Source organism: Dromiciops gliroides, chromosome 3 (assembly GCF_019393635.1).
Source record: "Dromiciops gliroides isolate mDroGli1 chromosome 3, mDroGli1.pri, whole genome shotgun sequence".
Classification (NCBI taxonomy): domain Eukaryota; kingdom Metazoa; phylum Chordata; class Mammalia; order Microbiotheria; family Microbiotheriidae; genus Dromiciops; species Dromiciops gliroides.
Window position 1 is genome coordinate 260,158,286 of NC_057863.1, and position 26,532 is coordinate 260,184,817.

At 39.3% G+C, this 26,532-nt stretch overlaps 1 protein-coding gene across 2 annotated transcripts in view; it reads left to right on the top strand.

Annotated features, from left to right (window-relative positions):
- Positions 1-16,550, top strand: part of CBS (cystathionine beta-synthase) — a 41,479-nt gene extending 24,929 nt beyond the window's left edge. The window contains exons 9-17 of one of the 2 annotated variants that reach the window (XM_043996881.1): positions 900-1,025; positions 1,913-1,997; positions 4,026-4,131; positions 5,126-5,203; positions 5,679-5,813; positions 6,946-7,054; positions 13,150-13,234; positions 13,521-13,562; positions 16,206-16,550. In XM_043996881.1, coding sequence (XP_043852816.1) covers positions 900-1,025; positions 1,913-1,997; positions 4,026-4,131; positions 5,126-5,203; positions 5,679-5,813; positions 6,946-7,054; positions 13,150-13,234; positions 13,521-13,562; positions 16,206-16,315 — 876 coding nt within the window. In that variant the 3' untranslated portion in view covers positions 16,316-16,550. The remainder of the gene's footprint in view (positions 1-899; positions 1,026-1,912; positions 1,998-4,025; positions 4,132-5,125; positions 5,204-5,678; positions 5,814-6,945; positions 7,055-13,149; positions 13,235-13,520; positions 13,563-16,205) is intronic. The other variant, XM_043996882.1, reaches the window with a different exon arrangement.
- The last annotated feature ends 9,982 nt before the right edge of the window (positions 16,551-26,532 follow it).

The window sequence follows — 26,532 nt, forward strand, 5'->3', positions numbered from 1 at the left end:
GACCCTGAGCAAGTCACTTAACCCCAAATTGCCTCACTAAAAAAAAAAAAAAAGGGAATCAATAGGGCTTTTTCCTAGGGCATCAAAATTTAGATGAGAATAACATATATACTCCTTCAGTAGACTGAAAAAACTAAGTTTAGCAGCTTATTAGCAAAATTAGTTAAAATAGTAAGCCATTAGATAACTCATCCCTATCTCTTCTCCCTTCTCTCCCAAGTAAGATTCCCCTCCCCACCCCACACACACGTCCTGCCCGCCTGCTCATTCAAATGAATTTAATTTTTCTTAAGAAGTTCATTAGAGGGGGCAGCTAGGTGGCACAGTGGATAGAGCACCGGCCCTGGAGTCAGGAGGACCTGAGTTCAAATCCGGCCTCAGACACTTAACACTTACTAGCTGTGTGACCGTGGGCAAGTCACTTAACCCCAATTGCCTCATTAAAAAAAGAGTGATTGGGCTACCTGGAAAATGTGAAGAAACAGTGTCTGATCATATTTCAGAGTTTCATATGAAAGTAGAAATATTTAAGGTTTATAGATTAAATGCTAACACAGGGAAATAGCAGATTCACAGTAATATACTGCCAAACTCCAGGTGTGCTGCTTAGAAGGCTTTCGGGGTGATTTGTCTTTATTGGGCAATGCTAAAACAGGACCTGGCAGGATGTCTGCACTTACTGTAAATGCTTAGCCTTCCTCGGCGCACATTCGTGTGAGTATTGTGAATCTTAGACCACAAACTACTACCAAAGGCAAGTCTCATTCCTGTGAAGTAACCTGATACTGTGCTCAAGTAGGCACTTTTTAATGTTTTTGATAGAGCTTCATTTTGTATATTTACATATTATCTTAAAAAAACTGATCAATCCTGAAACTCATTTTGAAAAACCTCTTCAGATCATTGGTGTGGATCCAGAAGGATCTATCCTTGCTGAGCCAGAAGAACTGAACCAGACTGACAAAACAGCCTATGAAGTGGAGGGCATTGGGTATGATTTCATCCCCACAGTACTAGATAGGAAGGTAAGCTGAATTGTAGGTTTGGTGAGCTTTGATGGTGAGATCTATTTGGGGAGGTTAGGTAGATCCCCAGGAGTTTCTTGTAAAAGTCTTCAGCAATAACTATTGTGAAAGAGCAGGAAACCAAAAGTGTATACAGATGGATAGAGAAACAATAGGACTATAAGAAGTTGGTATAAGCCACTCATGTATCCTTCTCTGTCATTGTCTTCTCATCCCCATACTTTCTGTACCTTTTTGTGTCCTCTCCACCAACACTCATAAGGGTTATGGATGTGTGGTGGAGTCTTGAAGTAAGCAGGGTTTGGTTTCAGAGGGTAGATGTTAGTGGTTACTCTTCTCCCATCATCTCTTAGGATTAGAGGAGTCTGGAACTGTTCCCTTGGATACTAATGTAGTGCTCAAAACATAGTCCCAGCTCTGGGCCTAAAGAATAAGTAAGAACTTGACAATGATCAGATTGAATTAGGATCCAGGACACTCGCTTTCTAGCCTGGACTTTGTTCCCTCATAAGAGACAGTTGTGGTATAAGTAAATGGAAAGAAGTAACTTCCTCTATGTCTTGGAGACAAATTGGGCAGGTTAACAGAGGAGGAATTGGCCCAATCAGAGGAAGTTAATGGCTAAATGGCAATTAACTATCCAAGTGCAGTTCTATCCAATTGAAGCCATTTAGCTATAGCTCTCCATGAGAAAATGGATCTACAAAAAAAAAGGAATATGGATTGAAGTGAGGCCACATATGTAAAATGTTCTGTGAAACCATATATGTGATGTTACTATTACTATCTTTGCCCCACTCCCACCTTGCTTCTGCCCCACCTAAAACACATACAGTGCGTGTACACAAAACTGTAATATAGGACTTCATCTCTTTACCTGGTTGTAGGTGGTGGATAAATGGTACAAGAGCAACGATGAGGAGGCCTTTGCTTTTGCTCGAATGTTAATTTCCCAAGAAGGATTACTCTGTGGTAAGTTGGTGACTAGATATATGAGCCCTACTATGAGTGATGTGTTTATACAGGACAGAAAAGAAATAGGATTCTGGGGAAGAAATCCTACTTTAAAATTTTTTTGTGTGTGTGAGGCAATTGGGGTTAAGTGACTTGCCCAGGGTCACAGAGCCAGTAAGTGTCAAATGTCTGAGGCCAGATTTGAACTCAGGTCCTCCTGAATCCAGGGCCAGTGCTCTATCCACTGCACCACCTAGCTGCCCCTACTCTCACTTTTTTTTAATGGGTAAACATTTCCAAAATTTGTTATAAAAGTTGTGTTGGGGCAGCTAGGTGGCACAGTGGATAGAGCACTGGCCCTGGAATCAGGAGTACCTGAGTTCAAATCTGGCCTCAGACACTTAACACTTACTAGCTATGTGACCTTGGGCAAGTCACTTAACCCCAATTGCCTCACTAAAAAAAAATTTAAAAATTAAAAGTTGTGTTAATTCTTGCCTCGTGTTTTGAAACATAGGCATTCTTTGGAAAATGAAAAAAAAAACCCTTAACTTTGTGTTCTATAAATTTCCATGGAATGGTGTCCAAGGAAATAATGTCCTTCTTATGGCCCCCATAGATATTGCCACTTAGGTCACATGTAATTTTATCAACTTTAATCATAAATTCAAATTTGTGTTCACTTCACAAATTGGATAAGATTAAAGGCAATATGGTGTTATGGAAAGATTATAGGACTAGAAGGCAGATGAACTAGACTAAGTCAAACCTAGGAACACTGGGCAAGATTTAATTTCATTTCCTTCATTGATAAAATCTGAGGGTTAGATTAGATTTCGTTTTGTTTGTTTGTTTTTCCAAGGGGCAATGGGGGTTAAGTGACTTGCCCAGGGTCACACAGCTAGGAAGTGTCAAGGGTCTAAGGACGGATTTGAACTCAGGTACTCCTGAATCCAGGGCTCGTGCTTTATCCACTGTGCCACTTAGCTGCCCCTAGATTAGATTTCTAAAGTTAAGAACAAAGGTCTGTCCATTTTCACTCTAAAATAGTAGATACAGAGCTGGACTAAGAGTCATGAATACTTGGATTTATATCCCACCTCTGACACTGGCTGTTTGACCATGGGCAAGTCACTGAATGTTTTTGACCCTTCATTTTCCCATCTGTACAATGAAGAAAATACATGTCCATGTACTTATTTCATAGGATTGTGAAGTACTGTTGAGATAATGTGTGTAAAGAATTTTTTAAAACTATATCATTCTGGGTCATCTGAGCAACAAGATAGAGGGGTGGATTTTTTTCTGTTACCCACAACCTCTCTAAAACAGAAATTATGAACTAAAGATAAAGCAACTTCAGCTTTCTCAGTGGTCTAGGACATGCTGAAACCAAAAAGAAGTTAAAACATTCACTAATGTTTAAAGAAAAAATAATATGTGACATTACATCAAAAGCCATAGTTCATAGCTTTGAGACTGTTGTAATGATTGGAGTGATGCCACCTGCTGGAGAGTTACTGTAGGAAAGCTCTGCCATGAGGAGAAGGAGTCTGAGGGCAAGCCATGTGGCTTTTCCTTGGCATCAGGAAATGATGTTTGCTCATGGGTACTGTCTATCAAAGCTACCAGCCAATTAGCTTGGAGCTGTGTGTGCGTGTGGATGGGATGTTCCCAGTTTTCACAGGAGGCTTGTGGGAGGAAGAAGGGGCGAGGCTGGCTCTCTCGCTGTCTTTCAGCAGGACTCCCGTGGAGAGTGGAACAGAATTGTGGGCTTCCTGAGATAGATAGCTGAATATAGGCCTCTCTCTCTTCACCAAATTCTTATTCTCCTTAATAAGTACTTAAAAGTCTAACTCTTGCTAAAGCTTCTAATTTATTGGCGACCACTCATTAGATATTTTAGACAGACTAGCTAGAATTTTAGCCCCTTACACTGTGAATCCTTAATTCAACCAGTAGACTACACCCTAGATTAGTTAATCATAATTGTGAATATTAGTTATAATAGTAAATGATATTTAATTACTTGGTTCTTTGTGACAGGTGGTAGCTCTGGCAGCTCGATGTCCGTTGCAGTAAAGGCCGCCAAAGAACTGAAGGAAGGTCAGCGTTGTGTGGTCATTTTGCCTGATTCTGTGAGGAATTACATGTAAGAAGGTTCCCCTTATTTAACCTTTTTTCTCTTCCTCCTTCTTTTAACCCCTTCTATATGTTTTTAATATATACCTGTGTGTGTGTGTGTGTGTGTGTGTACATACTGCATTACATTAGCCGTTCTAGAGTTGGTACCACATCACTAATGAATGGTCTCCCCTTCCTATGAGAGATGATCATTCTGGTCCCTAGGGTCTGTGTTCACTCATAATCTTGGATAGTGATGTCATAGGGAAAGTGGATGCCCTTTATCATGCCATATTAGTAACCATGGTTTTTGCATGCTCCAAATACATCTACTCACGGCAGTAGCATTTTTCCCCTGTACATACCAGGAAAACTCCAGGTGTGAGTTGTATGTGTTCTGACTGATAGCTGCTTCTGGCAGTGTCAAGCAGAGTAGGAGATAATACAAATGATGGGCATAAAGGACCTGAGTCACACAGAGCTCAGGATACAAATCCAGACCTGAAATTCTACTAGAAACTAAGAGAGTGCTTGAATTGTTGTATCAAGAACAACTATAGTCCAGTGCCACCAGTAGAGAGACCTTTGAGAAGTCTTCAGGAGGACCAACAGCATCTGCTGGAACCCACAAATCCTATCTGCCTTGTTGGCAGTTTTTAAGGTCAGTTTATGGCTAGCAGTATCCATCCTGAGGTTCCTCTGGGCTTGTCTAGTCCTAGAGCAGGAGGAGAGAGGAACAGAACGTCCAGGAAGAGGAGAAAGAGGACTTTTATTCGAATACCCTGGTAATAGTCTTGCTTTTTCCAACCTTATTCTATTAATTCTGGATTCTAAGAGTGTACCTCTCAGAAGAACATTCCAACCCTCCTCAATTCACTCTCCCTACAAACTATAGTTTCAGGATTTCAGACTTGGAGTCAATTCCAAGCATTTCACTGAGGCACAACATGTAAGAAGCAGTTACTGTGGAAGTCTTTAAACCCTCCAGAAAATGGTAACTTTGTTTCTCTGATGATTTATAGGTCAAAATTTCTGAGTGATAAATGGATGCTTCAGAAGGGATTTATGAAGGAAGAAGATATCATGATTACTAAACCATGGTAAGAAAACCTTTTCCATATTTCTAAATGATGGTATTTTGGCACCTCGAGACAGTTGGTATTCTACCTAGTCTGACCGGTATGGGAAAAGAGAACAAAGAGCCATCTGAGGAGAGGATTCATCTCCAGGAGCTAAATGAGACATATTGTAAGAAGCAGCCAAGTAGAGTAATCAATACATCTTTTCTTGTTTATGTAATTCTTTTTAGTGGAAAGATTTCTGGCATCTTGGCTATAATTTTCCCTTTCTCTTCAGTCCACTGATGTATACACTTCTTTTTTTTTTTTTTTTACATATAAGGTATTTTATTTTTTCCGTTACACATAAAGATAGTTCTCAACTTTTGTTTATACGAGCTTTACAATTTCAGATTTTTCTCCCTCCCTCCCCCCTCCCCTAGACAGCAGGTAATCCGATATAGGTTATATCTATATATCTATATACATGATGTATACACTTCCATTTTTTTTCGAGGTGGTGGCACCTCAAGATTCAAGAATTAAGCCTCTCTGCACCTTTGACTGTCTTACCAACTGTCACCTGTGAACGAACTATTGAAATCCTCCGAGAGAAGGGTTTTGACCAGGTACCAGTTGTTGATGAATCTGGGTAAGTCTGGACCTTTCTTTCTCCCTCCAAAAAGAAATTTTGGATGACTTTTTCTTACATATAATCCTGCAGAGTATAAAATGGTCTGCATTTCATTTTTGCTTCTGTAGATTTCAGTGAACTGAGATAGTATTAGTGACTGAGAAGAAGAAGTAAATCTTTTCGTATCAGTCAGTCCTCGAATACTCCAGTAGATTTGTGATTTAATTTTGTAGGTATTCTTTCCAGAAATGCAGATACCAGTGCATTCTGTCTAGCTCTGTATGTTTGCCCATAAATTCACCTCACGGGAGATCCTCTTAATGTACTAGGGATTTCCTTCAGTTCACTCAACATTGTGGCAAAACTGAGGACGTGTAGGCAGTTCATTCATTTATTTAGCAGCTGCCTGTTGAGGGCAAACCATTGTGCTAGGTGCTGGGAGAGATGCAAGAATAATAAGCAAATGATCTTTGCCCAATTGGGATTCAAGCAAGAGTCTAACAGTTCAAATTAATCAACAGGTCTTGCATTACCTTATTCACCAAGCTCTTCTTGATTGGCAAAATCACTGTGTTAACTGACTGGAGATTAAAGCCCCTGTGTACTGATGCTTGTTAGCCTGTCAGTTTGCAGTGTGATCTGGAATAAATCTGTATCGGCCTCTGGATTCTACTACAGACTCAGTTGCTAAGGTGGCACATTAAAATCTTGGGTCTTGTTTACTATTGTCTAGAATTCGATATGAAATAGGGTCATCCGTACCACAGACTATATATTTTACAAAGTAATCCACCAACTCCTCATTGTTATTGTATAATCACCTGAAAGTTCTGATCACTTAATGAGTAATGACACTGATTTAGGGCTTTTCTACTGTTTGTTAAATGAAAAGTTTTAGATCAAAACTGATCATTAAAGAAATGAAATATCCTTGTCCCTCTTTTCTTCTCTATCCTTCTTTCTTTTTTCCCTCCTTCCTTCCTTTCTTTTAATAAAGCAGGAAACATAAAGGACACAAAAGACAAAACCATTTCTGACCTTTATGGTAGCCTCTTTGAGAATTCTGTTGTTGATGTTGTCTGACTTGAGAAAGAAGATTCACATTCCTCTGTTTTAAACATGTGTCTCTGTGTTCTCTATATCCCTACAGTTTGATATTGGGAATGGTCACTCTTGGTAATATGCTTTCGTCCTTGCTTGCTGGAAAGGTTCAGCCTTCAGACCAAGTCAGCAAAGTCATCTATAAGCAATTTCGTCAGGTAAAAATGTGGCTTAATCACCTAGCACATACAGTTAGATGCACAATCCTGTACTTGAAGTTATATGGGCCTTTTTTTCTATCAGAGTCTACTCTGAAAGACTAGGAATACTTTCTAGAGAGAAAATCGCTCATTTACTAGTGACCTTTCACAGTGAGAGGTATGTTTTAACACTGATAATTCAACTTAAACAAAACATTTATAAAATGCCTACAATGAACAACACTGCTATGCACAGAGAATAATTTAAAGATTAAATAAATCATGGTACCTGTTCTCATGGAGTTCATAGTTAATTAGAGAATGAGGGTTAAAGACATGTTCACATGATTGTACTAAAATAATGATTTATGGGGGAAGGAAGGGAACAAGAATTTATTGAGCACCTACTATGTCCCAGACACTGTTCTAAGGTAGTGGCATTTGGTGGGAATGTCACAAGTTCTGTTCACGGTCTGCAGAAGAAATGATCATTCTTGACTGGAGAGAGAAATAAATGCTACTCTGACAAGGCACTTGAGTTCAGCTTTTAGAGACTGATGATTTCAAGAGCAGGAGATTGGAGCATGACAATAATAGAGGCATTCAAGAATTCAATTTGCCTTCTTTTGAAAGTGATTTCTTAATTCAATTCAATTCCAGTGCCCACTTTATGTAAGATACTGTGCTAGGACATGGAAGATATTGAGATAAATAAAAGAGTAGGGGGCAGCTAGGTGGTGCGGTGGATAGAGCACCGGCCCTGGATTCAGGAGGACCTGAGTTCAAATCCAGCCTCAGACACTTGACACTTATTAGCTGTGTGACCCTGGGCAAGCCATTTAACTCTCATTGCCCTGCAAAAAAAAACCAATTGCTATAAATAAAAGAGTCCCTGCCCTCATGGCAGGAGAGATAAAACAGATGGGAAAAACTCTTAATTTGTGAGGTTTGAGCAACATTTAAAATTCTTTGGTGAAGGCTGGTTGACACATTTATGGAATCATTATCAAGCCACAAAGCATTTTCTTAGCCAGATTTGGATTTATGCAGGATATGGACAATGTCCTGGCAAGAAAACGGCTGTTATTGTACTTCCTTACTTGTTTGATCCTCTTATTTCGTTTTTAATTGGGAAGTAGTAGGAGGTTTGAAGAGAAAACTACTCTGCATAGTTTTGAATATGTTGTAGCAAAATACCTTCCAAAGCAGCAATGTTTTTTTTTTCCTTAGACTTGGCTATAATCTGATGAACAGAGGAGAAAACACCTTCCCACTACCACCTCCCACCTTGAACCTACCACATCCACCCATCTCATGACTAACACAGGTCAAATTCTTAGTCCTTGTAGTCACACTGGCTGAAGGGAGAATTTGTGCTTCCCTAGAACATTTCAAAATAAAAGTATAAATACCTTACATTTGTATAGAACATATTTTACAGTTTACATAGTTTTTAAAAAATTTTTTTGCTAATCATCATGGGGAAATAGGTGGTAGGGGACCTTAGGTATTCCTCTTTAAAGAATTACAACTCTTGAAAGCCATCCAATTAGAGTAAAATAGTCTTTTATTTGGGCACTGGAACCAAGTAACCAAGAGAGAAGTCAAAGACTTTACCTCAAGGGGAGGAGATAGATGGCTTAGAGACTTCTTTCCCGTCAAATAGAAGAAAGGCCCTCCTTATCTCAATCTTCTTTTACTTTTGTTTTGTCTGAGATCAGTATTACAACTCTAGCTTTTTAAATTTGACTAAGACATAATAAATTCTACCAGCAACCCTTATATCCCCTCTGTAAGCACCATTGTTTTAAATGCATTTTCCATAAATAACAAATTATTAGGTTTTATTTTGTAATCTATTCTGCTACCTTTCTCCATTTTTCTACCCTTCTGTATTTTGAGTGAGTTCATCCTATTCATATTTATGATCATGAAGTGTATAAAGAAGAAAAAATGAAATCAGCACCTAAATATTTGTGGCTAATATTGCTGGGATTTACATAGCACTTTCATATAACATTTCCTTACTTAGTACTCTGAAGATTATTGTTATACACAGCTAGTTAGTATCAGAGCCAGGAATAGAAATCCAATTCGTTCATTGTTCTTTCCTCTCTACAAGATGTGTACCATATATGATTATCATTTCTCTTTTTTTTTTTTTTTTTTTTTTAGTGAGGCAATGGGGGTTAAGTGACTTGCCCAGGGTCACACAGCTAGTAAGTGTTAAGTGTCTGAGGCCGGATTTGAACTCAGGTACTCCTGAATCCAGGGCCGGCGCTTTATCCACTGCGCCACCTAGCCACCCCCCCCTTGCTCCATCTATATTGATCAGCATTCTTAAGTCTTTTGAAGTTGTTTCCTTTTACAATGTTGTAGTCATTATATTAATTTTTCTTTTACCTCTACTCCATTTCCTATCAATTCATACAAATCTTCCCTGGGTTTCTCTGAACCTATTCCTTTTATTATTTCTTACTGGGAAAACTTTTTTTAATTAAAAAAAATATTTCTTATGGGACAATAATTCCATGATGTTAATATACCATATTTTGCCATGGGTATCTTCTTAGTTTCTAGTACTTTGCCACCAGAAAAAGAGCTGTTATGAATATTTTTATAGATGAGTCCTTTTCCTCTTTCTCTGCTCTCTTTGGGGATATAATGCATTGGAAGTATCACTGAGTCAAAGGTTATGTACACTTTGGAGACTTTCTGGGCATAGTTAGAAACTGCTTTCCAGAATGGCTGCATGTAGTACATCAGTATGACTATTGTATTTATTTGTTTTCAAATAGAAAATCAGCTTTTAAGTGACAAATTTTATTCCATGTATAGCAAGTCTCCTTGGTCTTCTGAATACGTAACAATGGTTAGGAGTTCAGGAAAGCTAACTACTCCCTCTTGTATTGCCTCTCATTCCCAGGTCCTGCTTTCAATCTTAACCCAAGTGCATGATTTTCACTTTGCCCATGCCTTGAGGTGAGGGTAGAGGTGGTAAGGATGGGGCCCCTCTGCCTCTTGCTGGGAACAATAAGAAAGAGATTTATTTGCCTGAGATCCCTAAGGCAACTGACTACAATTCCTGGAAGAGAGTACTGCTCTGTCTCCCATTTCCCAAGTTTCTCCTCCCACTAAAGTCACCATTTGGGGTATAGGGGCAGACAGATAGAAAGATTTTCCATAGTGTGTGTGTATTCTAGAATGTATGTGTTCCAGAGAATGTGTGTTTGAGTATGATTGTGCTTGTGTTCTGGGGAAAGCATGTGTGCCCTGGGGGGAAAAAAAGAGAACCCTCCCCCCCCCACACACACACCTGCCCCACCCCCAGCACCTTCTCCTGCAGAATCAATACTACCACTGGCATGAATGGTCTGCAACATTACTTCAGACTTATTTATATCAGTAAAATCTCTGCTTTATTTTCAGTTCCCCACCTGTTTCTTAAGCAAATCAAATACATATAAACCACTGATGCCTTGGGCTAACACAGTTATCTTAATACCACTTTGTCAGGTATCAGGTGTACAGCATTATAAAAAAAAACAAGCGTGGCTAAGCTTTGTAATTCACTTCTACTGGGCAGGAAGTGGGACTGAGGGGAGAAGGAAAATGTGGCTATTGTCATTTTCCATTCTTAGCAAACCAATGGCTACTGTCCTTTTTGTATCCATTCAGTCGACTCTTACATCATTCTGCCCCTGGTAGTGGTGGTAGCAGTGACAGCAATGGCACTGATTCATCAAGACCCCTTCATTTCTCTATCCAGCTCTCATCCCAATTCCTCTTTTCCCTGCAGTCCCCAACTCTTGTCTTTTCCCATAAATGTAGCTTACTTTTTAGCTCTCTCTAGATTCATGCTCCCCACTACTTCTAGGATAATGGGAGAACTTTCATATAAGAACACAGGGCCACAGCAACCAGTTGCTTCCATAGAAAGGTATTGGCAATTTTATATGCACCCACAGACCTTGATCCTCAATGACCCTGCTACCCAGAGATGTTCTACTGAAGTCCACATGTGTTCTCACCAGTGTGTTCACACTCTTAGCCAGGTGTTTTGTATTCCTTTGCCTTTATACCTAAAACCCACTGCTCTATCATAGATCAGATAGCCCTTCCCCATCTTTCCCCTGGGGAAAGTATGGGCAGGACCACATCTTAATTTGGGATTGTGGATAAAGAGTCAATAAGACCTGGGCTCAAGTCCAGCTCATATCGTATGACCCTGGGTGCAAATCACTAGTTATAGAACAACGGCTGACCTGCATTGGTAGAGATTTTCCTTGCCAGGAGATTTGTAAACTAATGAAATCATATTGAAATGGTAAGGACAAAAATGCTCCAAACTTGAGCTCCTCCTTTTGGTAGGACTTTAGAATTCTTTCCATCAAGCCAAAATTATTTCTGAAAACTTGGATTTCTCATAGAACTTGTTGAGTCTGCACCAAGGCTCTATTGGCAAGAGGAGGATTGATTTTCCTACTACTCTACCTATGAGGAAAAATTGTTCTTAATTTTTTTCTACCCTTCAATAGTTAAAGTCCTTGGGATGGGATGTTCTGAAATGCCTCACACTTATATGTCATATTTATTCACTTAGCTATTGTATTTTTAATTCCCTTTTAATAACTGACCAATGGTTTGTTGAATACTTGATTGCAAAATTGAAAGCACTGTTGAAACTTTTTGTTTTAGCTTAACAAATATTTGCACAAAAGGAACCTGGCCTTGATGTTCAGAAACAAAGTCAAGGACTTTTTTTTTTTAATCAGTATAGTTCTAGCAAATTAATGATCTTTGTGCATGTAATATTATTGAGTTATTTACTATGCTGCGTTATTTTCCTCCCCAATCAATTAATAATTAACACAACAAATATTTATTGGTTGGTTAAGGCAATTTTCTCCATAGAATAAATCTCAAATCTCCCAGATATATAAATTTTTGCAGTGTGTACAAAATATACACACATGCTTGCTAGTGAGAAAATAACTTTTATTGTCCTTTATTTTTTCCCTTCCCTCTATCTTTTAAGCTCTTGGTTCAATCAATGCTGGAAAGATTTTTTTTTTTTTTTGGTTATTTTTAAGAGACCATAATGTTAATCACTCAGCTTAAATTCTGATTTTCAGACAAACTTTATTTTGACATTTTGTTTTTCACCAATATCTAATTTCAGTAAGGTACAAAATGGTATGGGTCTCTCGAATATTCAAATGGATCTTTGATGCCATTGATGTAGAAAGTTCTTTCAATTCAGATCACAACTCATCCTTACCTGTCCTTGGTAACTTTTGTCCATATCCATGTCTTTATCCACTGATAAACCATATCCACCTTGAGGAGTAGGGAGGGTTGAGGAAAAAAGTAGCCATTGGACAACTCAACCATTTTACTTCAATGCAGGGTTATCCTTTCCCAATCTTCTCCCTAGAACAATGTTAAGATCTTTTTCTTTGTTCTTTGGTTTATTTACTGGTTTTTTCCTTTTACCAGTTTCCATTGTGCTTCTCTTTTCACCTTTCTCCATCTTGTTTCCCAAATCTTTGAGACTAAAACCAATGTTCAGGAGCTGCAGGTGAGCATGCTCATCTGTCTGTGATAAAAGGTCTGTAAGGTTTCAGGTGAGTATTGCAATTTTCAGATAGTCTCATAAGCCTCTGACTGGAATTATATTTTCTAAATCAGAAAGAATACCTTCTCTTTTTTTTCTGTATGTACCCATTCAAAGTAATTAATGTGAGAAATTTTTGGTTCTGCTTCTCTCACAACATGACTAATGCAGAAATATGTTTAATATGATTGTACTGTATAATCTATATCAGATTGCTTGCTGGCTTTGGGAGGAGGGAGGGAGAAAAATTTGGAACTCAAAATCTTACAAAAATGAATGTTGAAAACTATCTTTATATGTAATTGGGAAAAATAAAATATTATTAAGTAAAAAAAAATAAGATGTGAGAAATTGAAAGACCTTAAAGGAGGCAGGAATCTCATAGCTTTTTCCTTCTCTTTCTTTGTCCCACAGTCCTTCAAAGGAATATGAATGAGGCAGGCCTCTCCAGGGGACCTAAGAGGCTACATAAACATAGAAACTCTTTATTTTGCAGATTCATCTGACAGACACCTTGGGGATGCTCTCCCACATCCTGGAGACTGACCATTTTGCTCTAGTGGTTCACGAACAGATTCAGTGTAAGTTTACTTTGTCATTCCCTCTGTAGAGATCCTGGGGGCCTAAGATAAGGTACAAGGCCAAAATTTAGGGATCTTGGAGGTTCCTTTGTTTTCTAAGTATCGTTTTATTACATTGTTCTAGCTTGAAATTCTTTGAATTTTTCTTACTTTCCTACCTACTGCTACCGTCAATAGTAGAGTGAATGTTTTGGGTTGTTTCTCCAGTAGAGGAGATTGCCAGTGAGGTTTCTTTGACATGGTCATTTTTCTAACATTTTAACTTTAATGCACTTGGCTCCTACAGCACAGGACCAGTCCTTGTCAGAAATAGTAGGAGGGATTTCAGGTATGTACATTTGACCTCTCTGAGCCTCAGTTTCCTCATCTGTAAAATGAGGATAATAATATCAGTAGTACTTATTGCACAAGGTAGTGATAAGGCTCCAGTGAACAAATGTTTATAAAGGGCTTTACAAACTTTAAAGTTCTATATACATGTTAGGTAGTGGTAGTAGTAGTAGTAGTAGTAGTCATAGTAATTGTGTTTATTCCTTGTGTTTGTAAACACACAACACTCAATGCCCTAAGAAAGCAGCAATAAGATCAGTCTAGACCTTCCCTTCAGAAGTGTTGTAGAGCTCCCCCTAAGGCCAAAGTCAGGAAGTAGACTAAAAGAATGAGCATATGAAAAAAGAGTTATGGGATGCTCAAGACCCAAAACACGGAAGAGGAAAATAATTTCAAAACATCTACAAGGAAAGGCTCAGAATAATACTGCTTGGGCACAAACTCAACTAGAATTCCTGGGAGAGAGGAAGCAAGAGATTTTTAAAAAGATCTTTTTTAAATGTTTTAATAACTAGAAAAAATGGAAAAGAAATGACAGATATGGAAGAATCTCCAACTCTACAGTCAATTCATATGCCAAAAAAATGCTCATGGAAAAAGTCTAGAGAAGATATTCTCTTTCTCCTCCCCCCCCCCCACTCCGACCACCCAGCTTCTTTCTCTTCTCCACTCTTTCATTCCCCACACTAAAAGAGGCACATTAACAATAGCCTTTTTGAGATAGTGCTACTACCTCTACTATCTACCCCTCTCTACAAACTGAATTAGAAGTTCTCTGAGTTCCCTCCCAGCTCTGAGAAGGAGGGACAGAAAATGTAATACAACAATAATTAGCAAATAAACAATTGACAGCCTGGCATAAGAGTTATAAAATCTTGCCCAAGTAACAAACTCATTAAAAATTAGATTGGACCAAACAGCAGCTATGAAATATTGAAGCAAAGTCAAAAGAAGAAAATATAAGATATCTCATAGTGAAAACACATTGAGAAAAAATATTAAGCATCATTACACTATCTGAACACTATGACCAAAAAAAGAACCTATTTCAAGACATCCTATTTCAAGAATTCCTAAAAGAAAACTGCCTACATCTCTTAAAACCAGAGGGCAAAGTAGAAATAAACCAATGGTCACCTCCTGAAAGAAACCTTAAAATGAAAACTCCCAGGAACATCATAGCCAAAATCCAAAGGTTCCAGGTCAAAGAAAAAAAAAAAACTGCAAGCAGTCAAAAAGAAAGAATTTAAGTGTTGAAGAGCCACAATCAGGAACACATATGATTTAGCAGCAACCACTGTTAAGGAGAAGAGAACTTGGAATACAATATTCCAGAACGGAAAGAGTATAGGACTTAGAGCCAATGAATAACACACTCAATAGAACTGAACATAATGCTACATAGGGAAAAATAGATTGTTAATAAAATAGAGGACTTGAGCATTCCTGGTGAAAGGATGAACATTATGGAGAAATTTTGAAGTTCAAATAGGAGTAAAGAGAAACATAAAAAGGTAAAAATGAATGAACAATGATTAAGAACTAAACAAGGATTAACAGCTCCCATTGAAATAGATAATACATATGTCACCTCTTAACCCTGTCATCATCAGGGTCCATAAAGGAAATCCAATTAGACAAGACCTTGGGGTAGTTTTGTCATGTCTTGATGAGTTTAAGAAAAGAATAGAAAGAGAGAGAAAGAGAAACACCCTGGTTGAGATAGGAAGGTGGAAAAAAAAAACTGGGTTAGTGAAAATTATATCATAATCAGGATGCATAAATAAACATCTTTAGAAATGAGGAGGATGGGTGGAGTGTCTGACACTTGAACCTCACTTTCATCTGTACTGTTAAAAAAAAGGAAGAATACACACAGACACAAATGACAGAGAAGTATATTCCGCTTAACAGGGAAAAGGGAGAAGCAAGGAGGGTAAATTTGAGGGGGGGGGTAGATTAAAGGAGAGATTGAACCAAAGCAAAACAAACTATAAGGATATACAAAAATATTTACAGCTCTTTCAGGTGACAAAGAATGGGAATTTGAGGGCTTGCTCATCAATTGAGGAATGCCTGAACAAGTTATGGCAATATAAATGTGGTATAATACTGTACTGATCTCTTATCTGTGGAATAACCAAGCACTATTCCAGAGGTCTAATGATGAAATATGGAAACACTGAGACTTTTTTAAAGGCCATTACAGCTGGCTGGCATTTAAAAAAAAAATATTTTGGGGGGGGGGCTGGCATACTTTTTAGCCAAAGTAACACTTACTCAGATGTGGTTATAATTTCAGGATTAAAATAATTATTATTGAATTTCTTTGTGTATTCCTATCATACATGTAAGACTACATTATTCTAGAAAGAATACCTTATTTGAGGCTTGGGAGAGGTTAGTAGTAAACATCCGATTGCCTTTCACTAACCTGGAAGAGACTGGGGCAAGGTCATCTGAAGTGTAGTTGTTTCCAAGCCCAGCTGTTCCCTGGTCTGGACAGGATTGTTCTGGTTTCTTTGAATGTCTGGGGCAAGAGCTGCCTGAGAAAGATTTGATGTTCAGTTCCTTCTTAAGCCTTCTAGGCAGCTAATAAGGTTGCTTTTTCCTTTATTCTTTTTTTTTTTTAAATCCTTAGATCACAGCAATGGCAACTCCAGTCAGAGGCAGATGGTGTTTGGTGTTGTCACAGCCATTGATCTGCTGAATTTTGTGGCTGCCCGAGAAAGAGAACAGAAGACAAGTTAATCTTGAATACTCTGCAAAAAGATGCCACTAAAGGAAAACTGCACAGCCATCTTCTTATTTCTTCTCTTTTTGTACTAACTTGGAATGTTCTTATCATTTGAGTTTTCTAGAATTGGCCTTTTTTTAACCTCAAGGGATAAACTCACTGTGTGAACACAATGAGCATTACTTTAACATTTTGCCAATAAATAGCAGTTAGAGTGGCATCTGACCTAGTAAAGAAACATTAACTTTATCACCAGAAGTGTTTTCAATTTTTCTTTCTAAGCCTTTCCAGAGATACATCTATTTCTATTATAATTAATTTGGTGGGTTTAAAAAATAACTAATTTGGGGGCAGCTAGGTGGCGCAATGGATAAAGCACAGGCCCTGGATTCAGGAGGACCTGAGTTCAAATCCGGCCTCAGACACTTGACACTTACTAGCTATATGATCCTGGGCAAGTCACTTAACCCCCATAGCCCAGCAAAAAATAAATAAATAAATATTTTTCTTTTAGAGTATATGTCTCTAAAATAACAAAGGGGGGCATTTGCTAAACATGACAATTATTAGCTTGTCTAAAACAAGATGTGGGCTGGTTGGAAGTCTTAAGATATTGTAGACGAATAGGGAGCATCATTCTTTGTTTTGGTTTTTTTTGCAGGGCAATGGGGGTTAAGTGACTTGCCCAGGATCATATAGCTAGTAAGTGTCAAGTGTCTGAGGCCGGATTTGAACTCAGGTCCTCCTGAATCCAGGGCCCGTTCTTTATCCACTGCACCACCTAGCTACCCCCAGCATCATTCTTTATTTACCAGTTATATGATCAAAGGAAAAAGCCTACAAAGCACACAGTTCACCCGTAGTCACATTCCTGGTGTCAGAGGAAAGGAGCTCTGCTATCATGGCATATAAGTTCTGGATTCAGCACTTATTTTCTACACATTCCCTGAGTTTTAAAAAAAAAATGGAATATAGGTTCAACTGCTGAATCATTAGTCACATCCCTGGTAGGCTAATATTTCTAAGGAGAAAAGTGGCATGGCTGAGAGGTACAACACCCCCAGACTCAAGTCAGTACAAGACCAGAGTAGAGAGTGAAGCAAGTAAAGTGAGATACACCTAGGAGGGGGTCAGATGTGGGGTCCTGGGATGGACTTAGGCACTCACCATATGTGAAACAGGGTGTGTTTTTCTTAGGTTCTTACTGGGATCTAGGAGGACTAGGCATGGAGAGCAGGGACCTTAGGCCAGAGGACAAGGGGTCAAGATTCAGAACTGGTACTAATTCATGCTTGGGGGAGAGCAAAGAGAAAGTATCAGCTATTTGATATTCAAACTCCCGGGGGCAGCTTGGTGGTGCAGTGGATAGAGCACCTGCCCTGGAGTCAGGAGTACCTGAGTTCAAATCCGACTTCAGACACTTAACACTTACTAGCTGTGTGACCCTGGACAAGTCACTTAACCCCAATTGCCTCACTTAAAAAAAAAAAAACTCATAGGGTCAAAGTCTCATAGATTTAGAGGTTGAAAAGACTTTAGAAGATATTCAAACTCCCTGCAGGAAAAGGGGGCTTCAGATTTCACTGCAGGTTTTACTCTGACCAGATGTATGACTTGGGTCTTTTTACTTTCCCCATGGTTTCCTTTGGCAGGTCAGGGAGGCTACTGTTTACTTTCAATAGCTGTGGGCAATTTTTTTTTTTAAAGATTGAAGACAATAGCCCTTATTCAGGAGCAATGTGAGAAGTCCTGGAGAAGAACATTCTGCAAAGCTCAAGTTATGTTTTTATATGAAACTACAATAGTCACTTAGAGTCAGAAGAAAAAACCCAACAACCCAAAAGCTAGTGAAAAGCTTCTGTAGCCTGGGCATGGTATCATGTTGGTTTGTTGGCACTGGGCCTTGAGAGTAATCTCCTCTAAACCTTTTTGATAGTTTGTCCTTATTGATAAAATAATTTTGAGCACTCTCCATATAGATATATTTATTAATGTACATGTACTTCTTACTAATTATATACATATAAAACAAAGTTTCTAAAAAGGTTTAGATAAAAGTCATATTTGGTCTAAAACAAAGCTTCTTTTTGGTAAGGCGATTGGGGTTAAGTGACTTGCCCAGGGTCACACAGCTAGTAAATGTTAAGTGTCTGAGGCCGGATTTGAACTCAGGTCCTCCTGAATCCAGGGCTGGTGCTCTATCCACTGTGCCACCTAGCTGCCCTCTAAAACAAAGCTTCTTAAGCTGTGGATCACAACCCCATATGGGGTCACATAATAACGTGTGGGGGTCATGAAAAATTTGGCAACAGTAAAAGGTTATGTCTACCTATTTTATATACCTCTATGACCGGTCTTGTATAAAAATTTCTCAGGCTAAAAGGGGTTGTGAATGGAAATAGTTTAAGAAGCCCTGGTTTAGAGCTACTGTAGCTTAGGCACGGGAGTGACATGATCAGACCTGCAATTCAGGACATGTGAAAAATGGGTTGAAGTAGAGAGGGATTTGAGACAAGGAGACTAATTAGGAGGACTCTACTACAAATAGTGAGAAACTATGTGGGCCTGAATGGGTGCTGGCTTTGTGGGGAGAAAGGGATGGATGCAAGAAATACGCAGGTGGTAGAATTTACAAAACATGGCAACCAATTGGATATGTAAGTGAGGAGTCGATGCCATTAATGCTGTGAACCTGGGTGACTGGGGAGATGGTCATGTCCTTTACAGAAATAGAGACGTTTGGAATAGGGATGGGTTTAGGGGGGAAGATAATGTAAGAGGATGTGTCATATAGATCATAATCCATTTATACTTCTCATCCATTACTTTACCTCCCTAAAAATGAAAAAAAAAAACTAGGGATGTGTTGTTCTTACTGACCACTGCCTCCCAGGAGCTTTGGCAGATGTCCAGCTAGCTTCCATTATCACTACATATCTCCTTTTTGTTTATACATTTGCCTGTTTTTGAATGGTTTTTGATATGTATTTCATTATGTCATAGAAATATTTCAGGAAACACAAAACCCATATTATAAAAGGGGGATAAAAAGCAATAAACAAACATCATAGAATTTTAGAGCTAGAAAAAAAATTTAGAGATTGTCTTATACCTTGATGGGTTATCCCCAAAACTCTGGGGGACTGGAAGGATGGTGCTTCCTTCAAGAGTAATAGGGGTCATGGGGCAGCTGGGTGGAGCAGTGGATAAAGCACCACCCCTGGAGTCATGAGGACCTGAGTTCAAAAATCCGGCCTCAGACACTTGACACTTACTAGCTGTGTGACCCTGGGCAAGTCACTTAACCCTCGTTGCCCTGCAAAAAAAACACACAAAAAAGTAATTGGGGAAAGTTTTGGGGGAAAGTTCCACTTTGGAGATGTTGACTTTAAGATGTCTACAGAATATCCATGTCTAATAAGCAGTGGGAGGTGTAAGAGTGGAGGTCAGAAGAAAATTTGGCTGAATAAGTGGATTTGCAAGTCATCAGCATAGTGATGGTAATGAAATCTTTGGGAGCTTATGAAATCACACGAAACAGCATAGAGAGAAAAGCTCGGTTCAGAGCCCTATGGGACACGCACAGTTATCAGGTAAGAGACTGAAGAAGAGGATGTTAAAAGAACGTTAAAGGTTGTGGAGATGTCATAGGTAAGGACTGAGAAAGAGTCATTAGATTTAGCGATTAAGAGATGGGTTAAAAACTTTAGACAGAGCAGTTTCATTTGTATGGAAAGGTCAGAAGCATGACTGTGGAGAGTTAAGAGAGTGACAGGAAAAGAAGTGGAGTCCCAGGGGGCAGCTAGGTGGTGCAGTAGATAAAGCACCGGCCCTGGATTCAAGAGGACTTGAGTTCAAATCCAGCCTCAGACACTAGCTGTGTGACCCTGGACAAGTCACTTAACCCCCATTGCCCCACAAAACAAAAAAGAAAAGAAGTGGAGTCCCTAACATGGATTCCCTTCTCAAACAGTTGAGCAGGAGAGATATGGGGTGATAATTGGGGTGGATGGATTAAGTGAGAGTTTCTTGAGAACAAGGAAGACATGGGCATGTCTGTAGCAAGTAGATAGAGATTGAATATAAGGAAAGAGTTGGGATGAGAGAGGGTGCAACCATTTGGAGAAGACCATAGAGAATGGGATTACTTGTGCATGTAAAGGCATTGGCCTTGGCAGGAAGAAAGGCCACCTCTTCATGTGATACAAGGATGAAGGAAGAGACAGTGACAGAAGGTGTCTGGTTGGTGTGAGGAGGAGGAAAGAGGGAGCTCTTGGCAAATGGCTTTAATTTTTTTCTGTAAAATAATGAAGGATCTCAGTTGAGAGAAGATAAGGGGAAAGGGAAACATGGAAGGCTTAGAAGAGCTACTGAACAGCAGGAATGGTAAATAAATTAGGAAAGTGTAAAAGGATTGCCTTTCATCAGTGAGGGCCCATTAGAGGCTATGTAACATTTATAGTGGAGCCAGTCAGCAAGGTTTCATGATTTTCACAAGCTTTGTTCTGCAATTCATGCATAGAAACAGGAAGAATATGGTGGGAGTGACAAAAGGCTCAGGCTTGGCAGGGCAAGATCAGCAATATAATAAGGGAGCAAAAGACTGGAGGAGAGTGTAGAGTTGGGTTGTTCACCAAGAGATCAAGATGGGGAAAGGAGAATGTTGCTAGTGCAGGGAAACTGGTCTGATAAAGAACTCGGGAGTTGAGTGATTAAAAATGATACTGAGGGGGCAGCTAGGTGGCGCAGTAGATAGAGCACTGGCCCTGAAGTCATGAGTACCTGAGTTCAAATCTGGCCTCAGACACTTAACACTTACTAGCTGTGTGACCCTGGGCAAGTCACTTTTAACCCTCATTGCCTTGCCCCCCCCCCCAAAAAGAGTATTAGGCTTTAATGGCTTAAAACTTCACCCAAAGTGATACTGAGGATAAAGAAGAAGGTTTGATGTAAGATGACAATAGATTGTGACTAGATAAAAGAATCAGGGTTTATGAAGATGGAAGTGGTGAGTTTGTGGGTGAGGGCAAGATCCCAGATTTAACCATTTCTGTATATGGCTGATTTGAAGTGGAGGAGTAGATTTGGGGAAATAAATTGAGGAATTGGGACATGAGGGTTTTTGATGTAGTATCAATATGTATGGTAAAGTCCCCTAGTATGAGCTCAGGAATTGGGGAGGGGAGAAAGATTGTGAGCCAGGCACTGAAACTCATTGAGGAAGGAAGAGGAGTGCCTTGGAGATCTGTAGATGATAGTTACCAGGATTTTGATTGGGTGGTAGATGTGGATTGTATGAACCTCAAAGGAGGAGAGTGTCTTATCTGAAGTCATACAGATAGTGACAGAACCCACATACACTGACTTCAAACCTGACACTTTATACATTGCACCACAACCTTCCAGAACTACCAAGTAATGTTTTCATCCAAATACCATTTCTCAGGGAGCAGCTAGGTGGCGCAGTGGATAAAGCACTGGCCTTGAATTCAGGAAGACCTGAGTTCAAATTTGACCTCAGACACTTGACACTTACTAGCTGTGTGAACCTGGGCAAGTCACTTAACCCTCATTGCCCTACAAAACCAAACAAAAACAAAACAAAACAAAAAAAGGAGCAATCTACTCGACTGCAAGGCAAATACCATTTCTCAGCCTTACTCAGTGAATCAGATAAGGAAATTTCAGGATTTACAACATGGAAATGGTGGAAGATTTGTGGATGATGGCGTGTTTAAGGGTATGACCATCTTTGTGTGTGGCTGAGGTACGGTGAAAAAATAGGACAATGAGTGAAGTAAGAAATAGGGCATTTGAGGGGTAGTCAATATGTATGTTGAAGTACTTTAGGACGAGGGTGGAAATTGAGTAGAGAAAGATTGTGAGCTGGACACTGAACTCACTGTAGAAAGAAGGGGAGGGGGCGGCTAGGTGGTGCAGTGGTTAAAGCACCGGCCCTGGATTCAGGAGTACCCGAGTTCAAATCCAGCCTCAGACACTTGACACTTACTAGCTGTGTGACCCTGGGCAAATCACTTAACCCCCATTGTCTGCAAAAACAAACAAACAAAGAAGGGGGGTATCCTGGAGGTCAGGGGACTACAGCTACCAGAAGTTTGATTAGATAGTAGATATTTATTGAGTGAGTCTTTTTTTTTTTGGTGGGGCCATAGGGGTTAAGTGACTTGCTCAGGGTCACACAGCTAGTAAGTGTCAAGTGTCTGTGGCTGGATTTGAACTCAGTACTCCTGAATCCAGGGCCGGTGCTCTATCCACTGTGCCACCTAGTTGCCCTGAGTGAGTCTTGAAGGGAAGTTACTGAATGATCCTGGATGTCACGGTGGGAAGCAGTCAAGGGGAATGAGTGGAAGTATAGCTAGTGCTGGAAAGGATAGCCAGGGAGGCTTTGTCATCAGGAGGGAGCCAGGTTTCACTGAGAGCCAGAAGGTAGAAGGAGTAAGAAAGGAAGATAAGATAAAAGCAAGGTTGTTGCCTATGCAGCAGGTATTCCAGAGGGCACAGTTGAAGGAGGTGGATAGCTTTGGGGTGGGTCATTGGGAGGGTTGTGGGAAATGGGAAGAAAGGATCAATCAGTGGGGGATAGGGAATAGCATTTGAATGATTATTGGATGGTGATTTAGTATGACTGGGATGGTAAGGGAAGGACCAACCAAGGAGAAGTTTATTAATTACCAGGAGAAGATTTTAGAAAGATTTTCAATGTCTATAGGGTTTTGCTTTCTGTGGAGTCCTTTCAGACCCTGAAGCATTTCTGGATAGGGAGAAGAAGGGATGATATTACTATCCTTCCCCCAAAGCAGGGGACTAGGTTTGAGATTTGATGGAATCAACCTCGCCTCATCACAGCACCAGGGAATAGCTCTTCTCTTACTCCCAAGGAGGATTGCTCATAAGAACCTGAATGTTGGGGCAGCTAGGTGGCACAGTGGATAAAGCACTGGCCCTGGATTCAGGAGTACCCGAGTTCAAATCCAGCCACAGACACTTGACACTTACTAGCTGTGTGACCCTGGGCAAGTCACTTAACCCCAGTTGCCTCACTTAAAAAAAAAAAAAAGAACCTGAATGCCTACAGGGTGACCTTGGGCAGCAGACTTTCCCAGGAAGCATCTAGAATAGAGGTTTTTTTGTTTTTGTTTTTGCGGGGCAATGAGGGCTAACTGACTAGCCCAGGGTCACACAGATAGGAAGTGTCAAGTGTCTGAGGTCAGATTTGAACTCAGGTCCTCCTGAATCCAGGTCCAGTGCTTTATCCACTGAGTCACCTAGTTGCCCCCTAGAATAGAGGTTTTTAACTTTTTTTGTATCATGCACCCCTTTGTCAGTCTGGTAAAGTCTCTATGTACCTCTTCTCAGAATAATGTTTTTAAATTAACAGTTAAATGAATTAAACTAATTAAACTAAAAATTAATAAAATATTTAAACTTACAAAAGAAATCAATTACATTGAAATGCAGGATGTGTGGGCACCCTGTACAGCTATCAAAATAGTTTTAAAAACATCAAGTTCACAGATCCCAGGTTAAAAAGCTCTTGCCATCTATACAGCATCTCTCTTCTATTGAGAACCCTGCATGAGATGTCATCCTCAACACTAGCAAATACCTTTGGTAAACATCTTCCTGTTTTATAGTCCACTTAGTATTCACAATCAGAGAGCAGTTGAATAAAATTTGCTATTGCATCTTTCAATAATTTTGTATGATTTTTAACATGCTTGGAAGTAACTTGGAAGAAAAGGTGGCATTTTCCTCAAAATCAAAGCAAATGCTTTTCAATAGTTAATAAACAATAAATAAATAAATACATCCCCTATACTTTTTAGTCAACTGTGTGATCACATAACTTTGGGCGGGGCGGGACACTGAGGGTTAAGTGACTTGCCCAGGGTCACAGCTAGGAAATGTCAAGTGTCTGAGGTCAGATTTGAACTCAGGTCCTCCTGAATCCAGGGCCAGTGCTTTATCCACTGTGCCACTTAGCTGCTCCCCACATGACTTTTTCTAAACACTTGGGATCCTCCCATTTTTCAAATATTCTGAGAATTATTCTTTAATTCCTTCAATTATGTTGTCTCCAGTACAGACCACATTGTTTGTTATACGTTTGGTCTTGTCTAGCTTCTTTTCCCATGTTTTCTTTAACTGCTATTTGCATTTTCTCATTCAGGTTTCAGGTAGTTATGAAAGTTGTGTCACCATCAAGTCACTTACCTCTGAATCTCAATTTCTTCTTCTCAAAAATGAGATAGTAATAGCATCTACCTCACAAAGTTGTCCTGGGCCTCAAATGAGAGAGTATTTATTAAAGTGCTTTACAACACCTGAAGTGCTATATAAATGCTATTATTGTTCTTATTGTAATGAATCAGGATCCAAATGTAGTAATTTCACTGTCATTGAGGAGAATAATTCATTTCATAAATTTCAATGTCTTTTTCCATTTTTTCTTCAGTTTGTTGTCCTCCCAACTTCATCTTAAATACTGAATGAGTGATCTACCTTAATTGTGTCTTCCGACATTTTTTGTAAATTTGTTTACCCCCTTCTATTTTTCATTCTTTCTTGATTTGATAATCTTGCACTATCCTCTTCTATAAGATTTATAAATAAATTTTCTCTTTTAAATTAGTGTTGCCCTTAGTTGCCATATCTCTCCCTGTGACCCCCAAAAAGTGTCTGCTGGCTGAGGCAGTTCTTAGGGTCTTTGGATCCCTTTGTTATGACAACTGATTTGTATCAGTTAACTATCCTTAGGAAATAGAGATGCTCTTATTTTCATGGCAAAATTAGCTCATTAAAATAGGGAGGGGGAGCCAGCTAGGTGGCACAGTGGATAAAGCACTGGCCCTGGATTCAGGAGGACTTAAGTTCAAATCCAGCCTCAGACACTTGACACTTACTAGCTGTGTGACCCTGGGCAAGTCACTTACCCCTCACTGCCCTAAAAAAAAAAATAGGGAAGGAAGAAAAGAGCATTTATTAAGCACCTACTATGTACCAAGCACTATGTGACACACTTTGCAAATATTTAATTTTATACAATAGCTCATTAAAATAAGTCAGGTTAGGGGCAGCTAGGTGGCACAGTGGATCGAGAACTGGCCCTGGATTCAGGAGGACCTGAGTTCAAATCCGGTCTCAGACACTTGACACTTACTAGCTGTGTGACCTTGGGCAAGTCACTTAATCCTCATTGCCCCCCCCCATTTAAAATAAGTCAGGTTGGAATTGTTTTAATTACATGTCATATGTTTTTATTTCTTTTTATTATTTTAATATGCTATTGATTTTGATCTTTACTGACCATTCCTGAAGAGATGATTATAAAAAAGGGGTTCCTACATTGCTAACCAGTTATTTCCTATCTGCTAAGATGCTGATTTCCTCTTTTCTAACACTAAATGGTACTTGCCATGTCCAGCACTTCCCAAGACTTTTCTGAAGGAAATATTAATCATGTATAGGTATGGGTACTGTGTTGTTTATAAGCCTTTGACTTCTTTTGATTCTTATTCCTGAGTTCTATTCTCCAACATTTTGGTTTTTTTGTCACCATTTCCTGTGTCCACATTTTCATTGAAGATGTTGTAAGTATTAAAGGTATAATTAAGTTATTCATACTATTTTTCTACCTCCTCATCCTTTGGAACAGAAGTTGGCATGTAACTTATAATTATCTTCCTGGTAAACTTATCATTAAGTATTGCAAAATGGGATGACTAAGTGTCTCATAAAATTATGTTTCTTGTAGTTTTTGGACAGACTATAACAACAGTGACTTTATTTACCTCTCTAAGAAGAACTTGTTAGCCATCCTTCCATTTATGGCTGCTAGTTCTTTTTGGAGAATGCCAATATTGTTTCTCCATGTATACATGTTAGTCACTGGATCTCAAACTGGATTATCAAGAGGTAATGTTTATAGACAAGTCTAAAAATGGACTCCTCTTACTCTCTGCCTCCTTTTCTACCACTCTCCATCTATGGGTTGCTATGACCAATCTGTTGATAATGGGATTCTATTATTGACTAGACTGGGCCTTGGAAAGTAGACAGTCTGGCCCTGGAATTGTACTAATTCAATACAATAGTACCTGTCAGAGTTTTTTCTCTATTGGCATAGTATTCAAGAACTCAAATGGCAAACTCCATGGCAAAATAGGATCCTGTGGAATGCCAAAGAGGCTGGTAGGTAGCACACTGGATA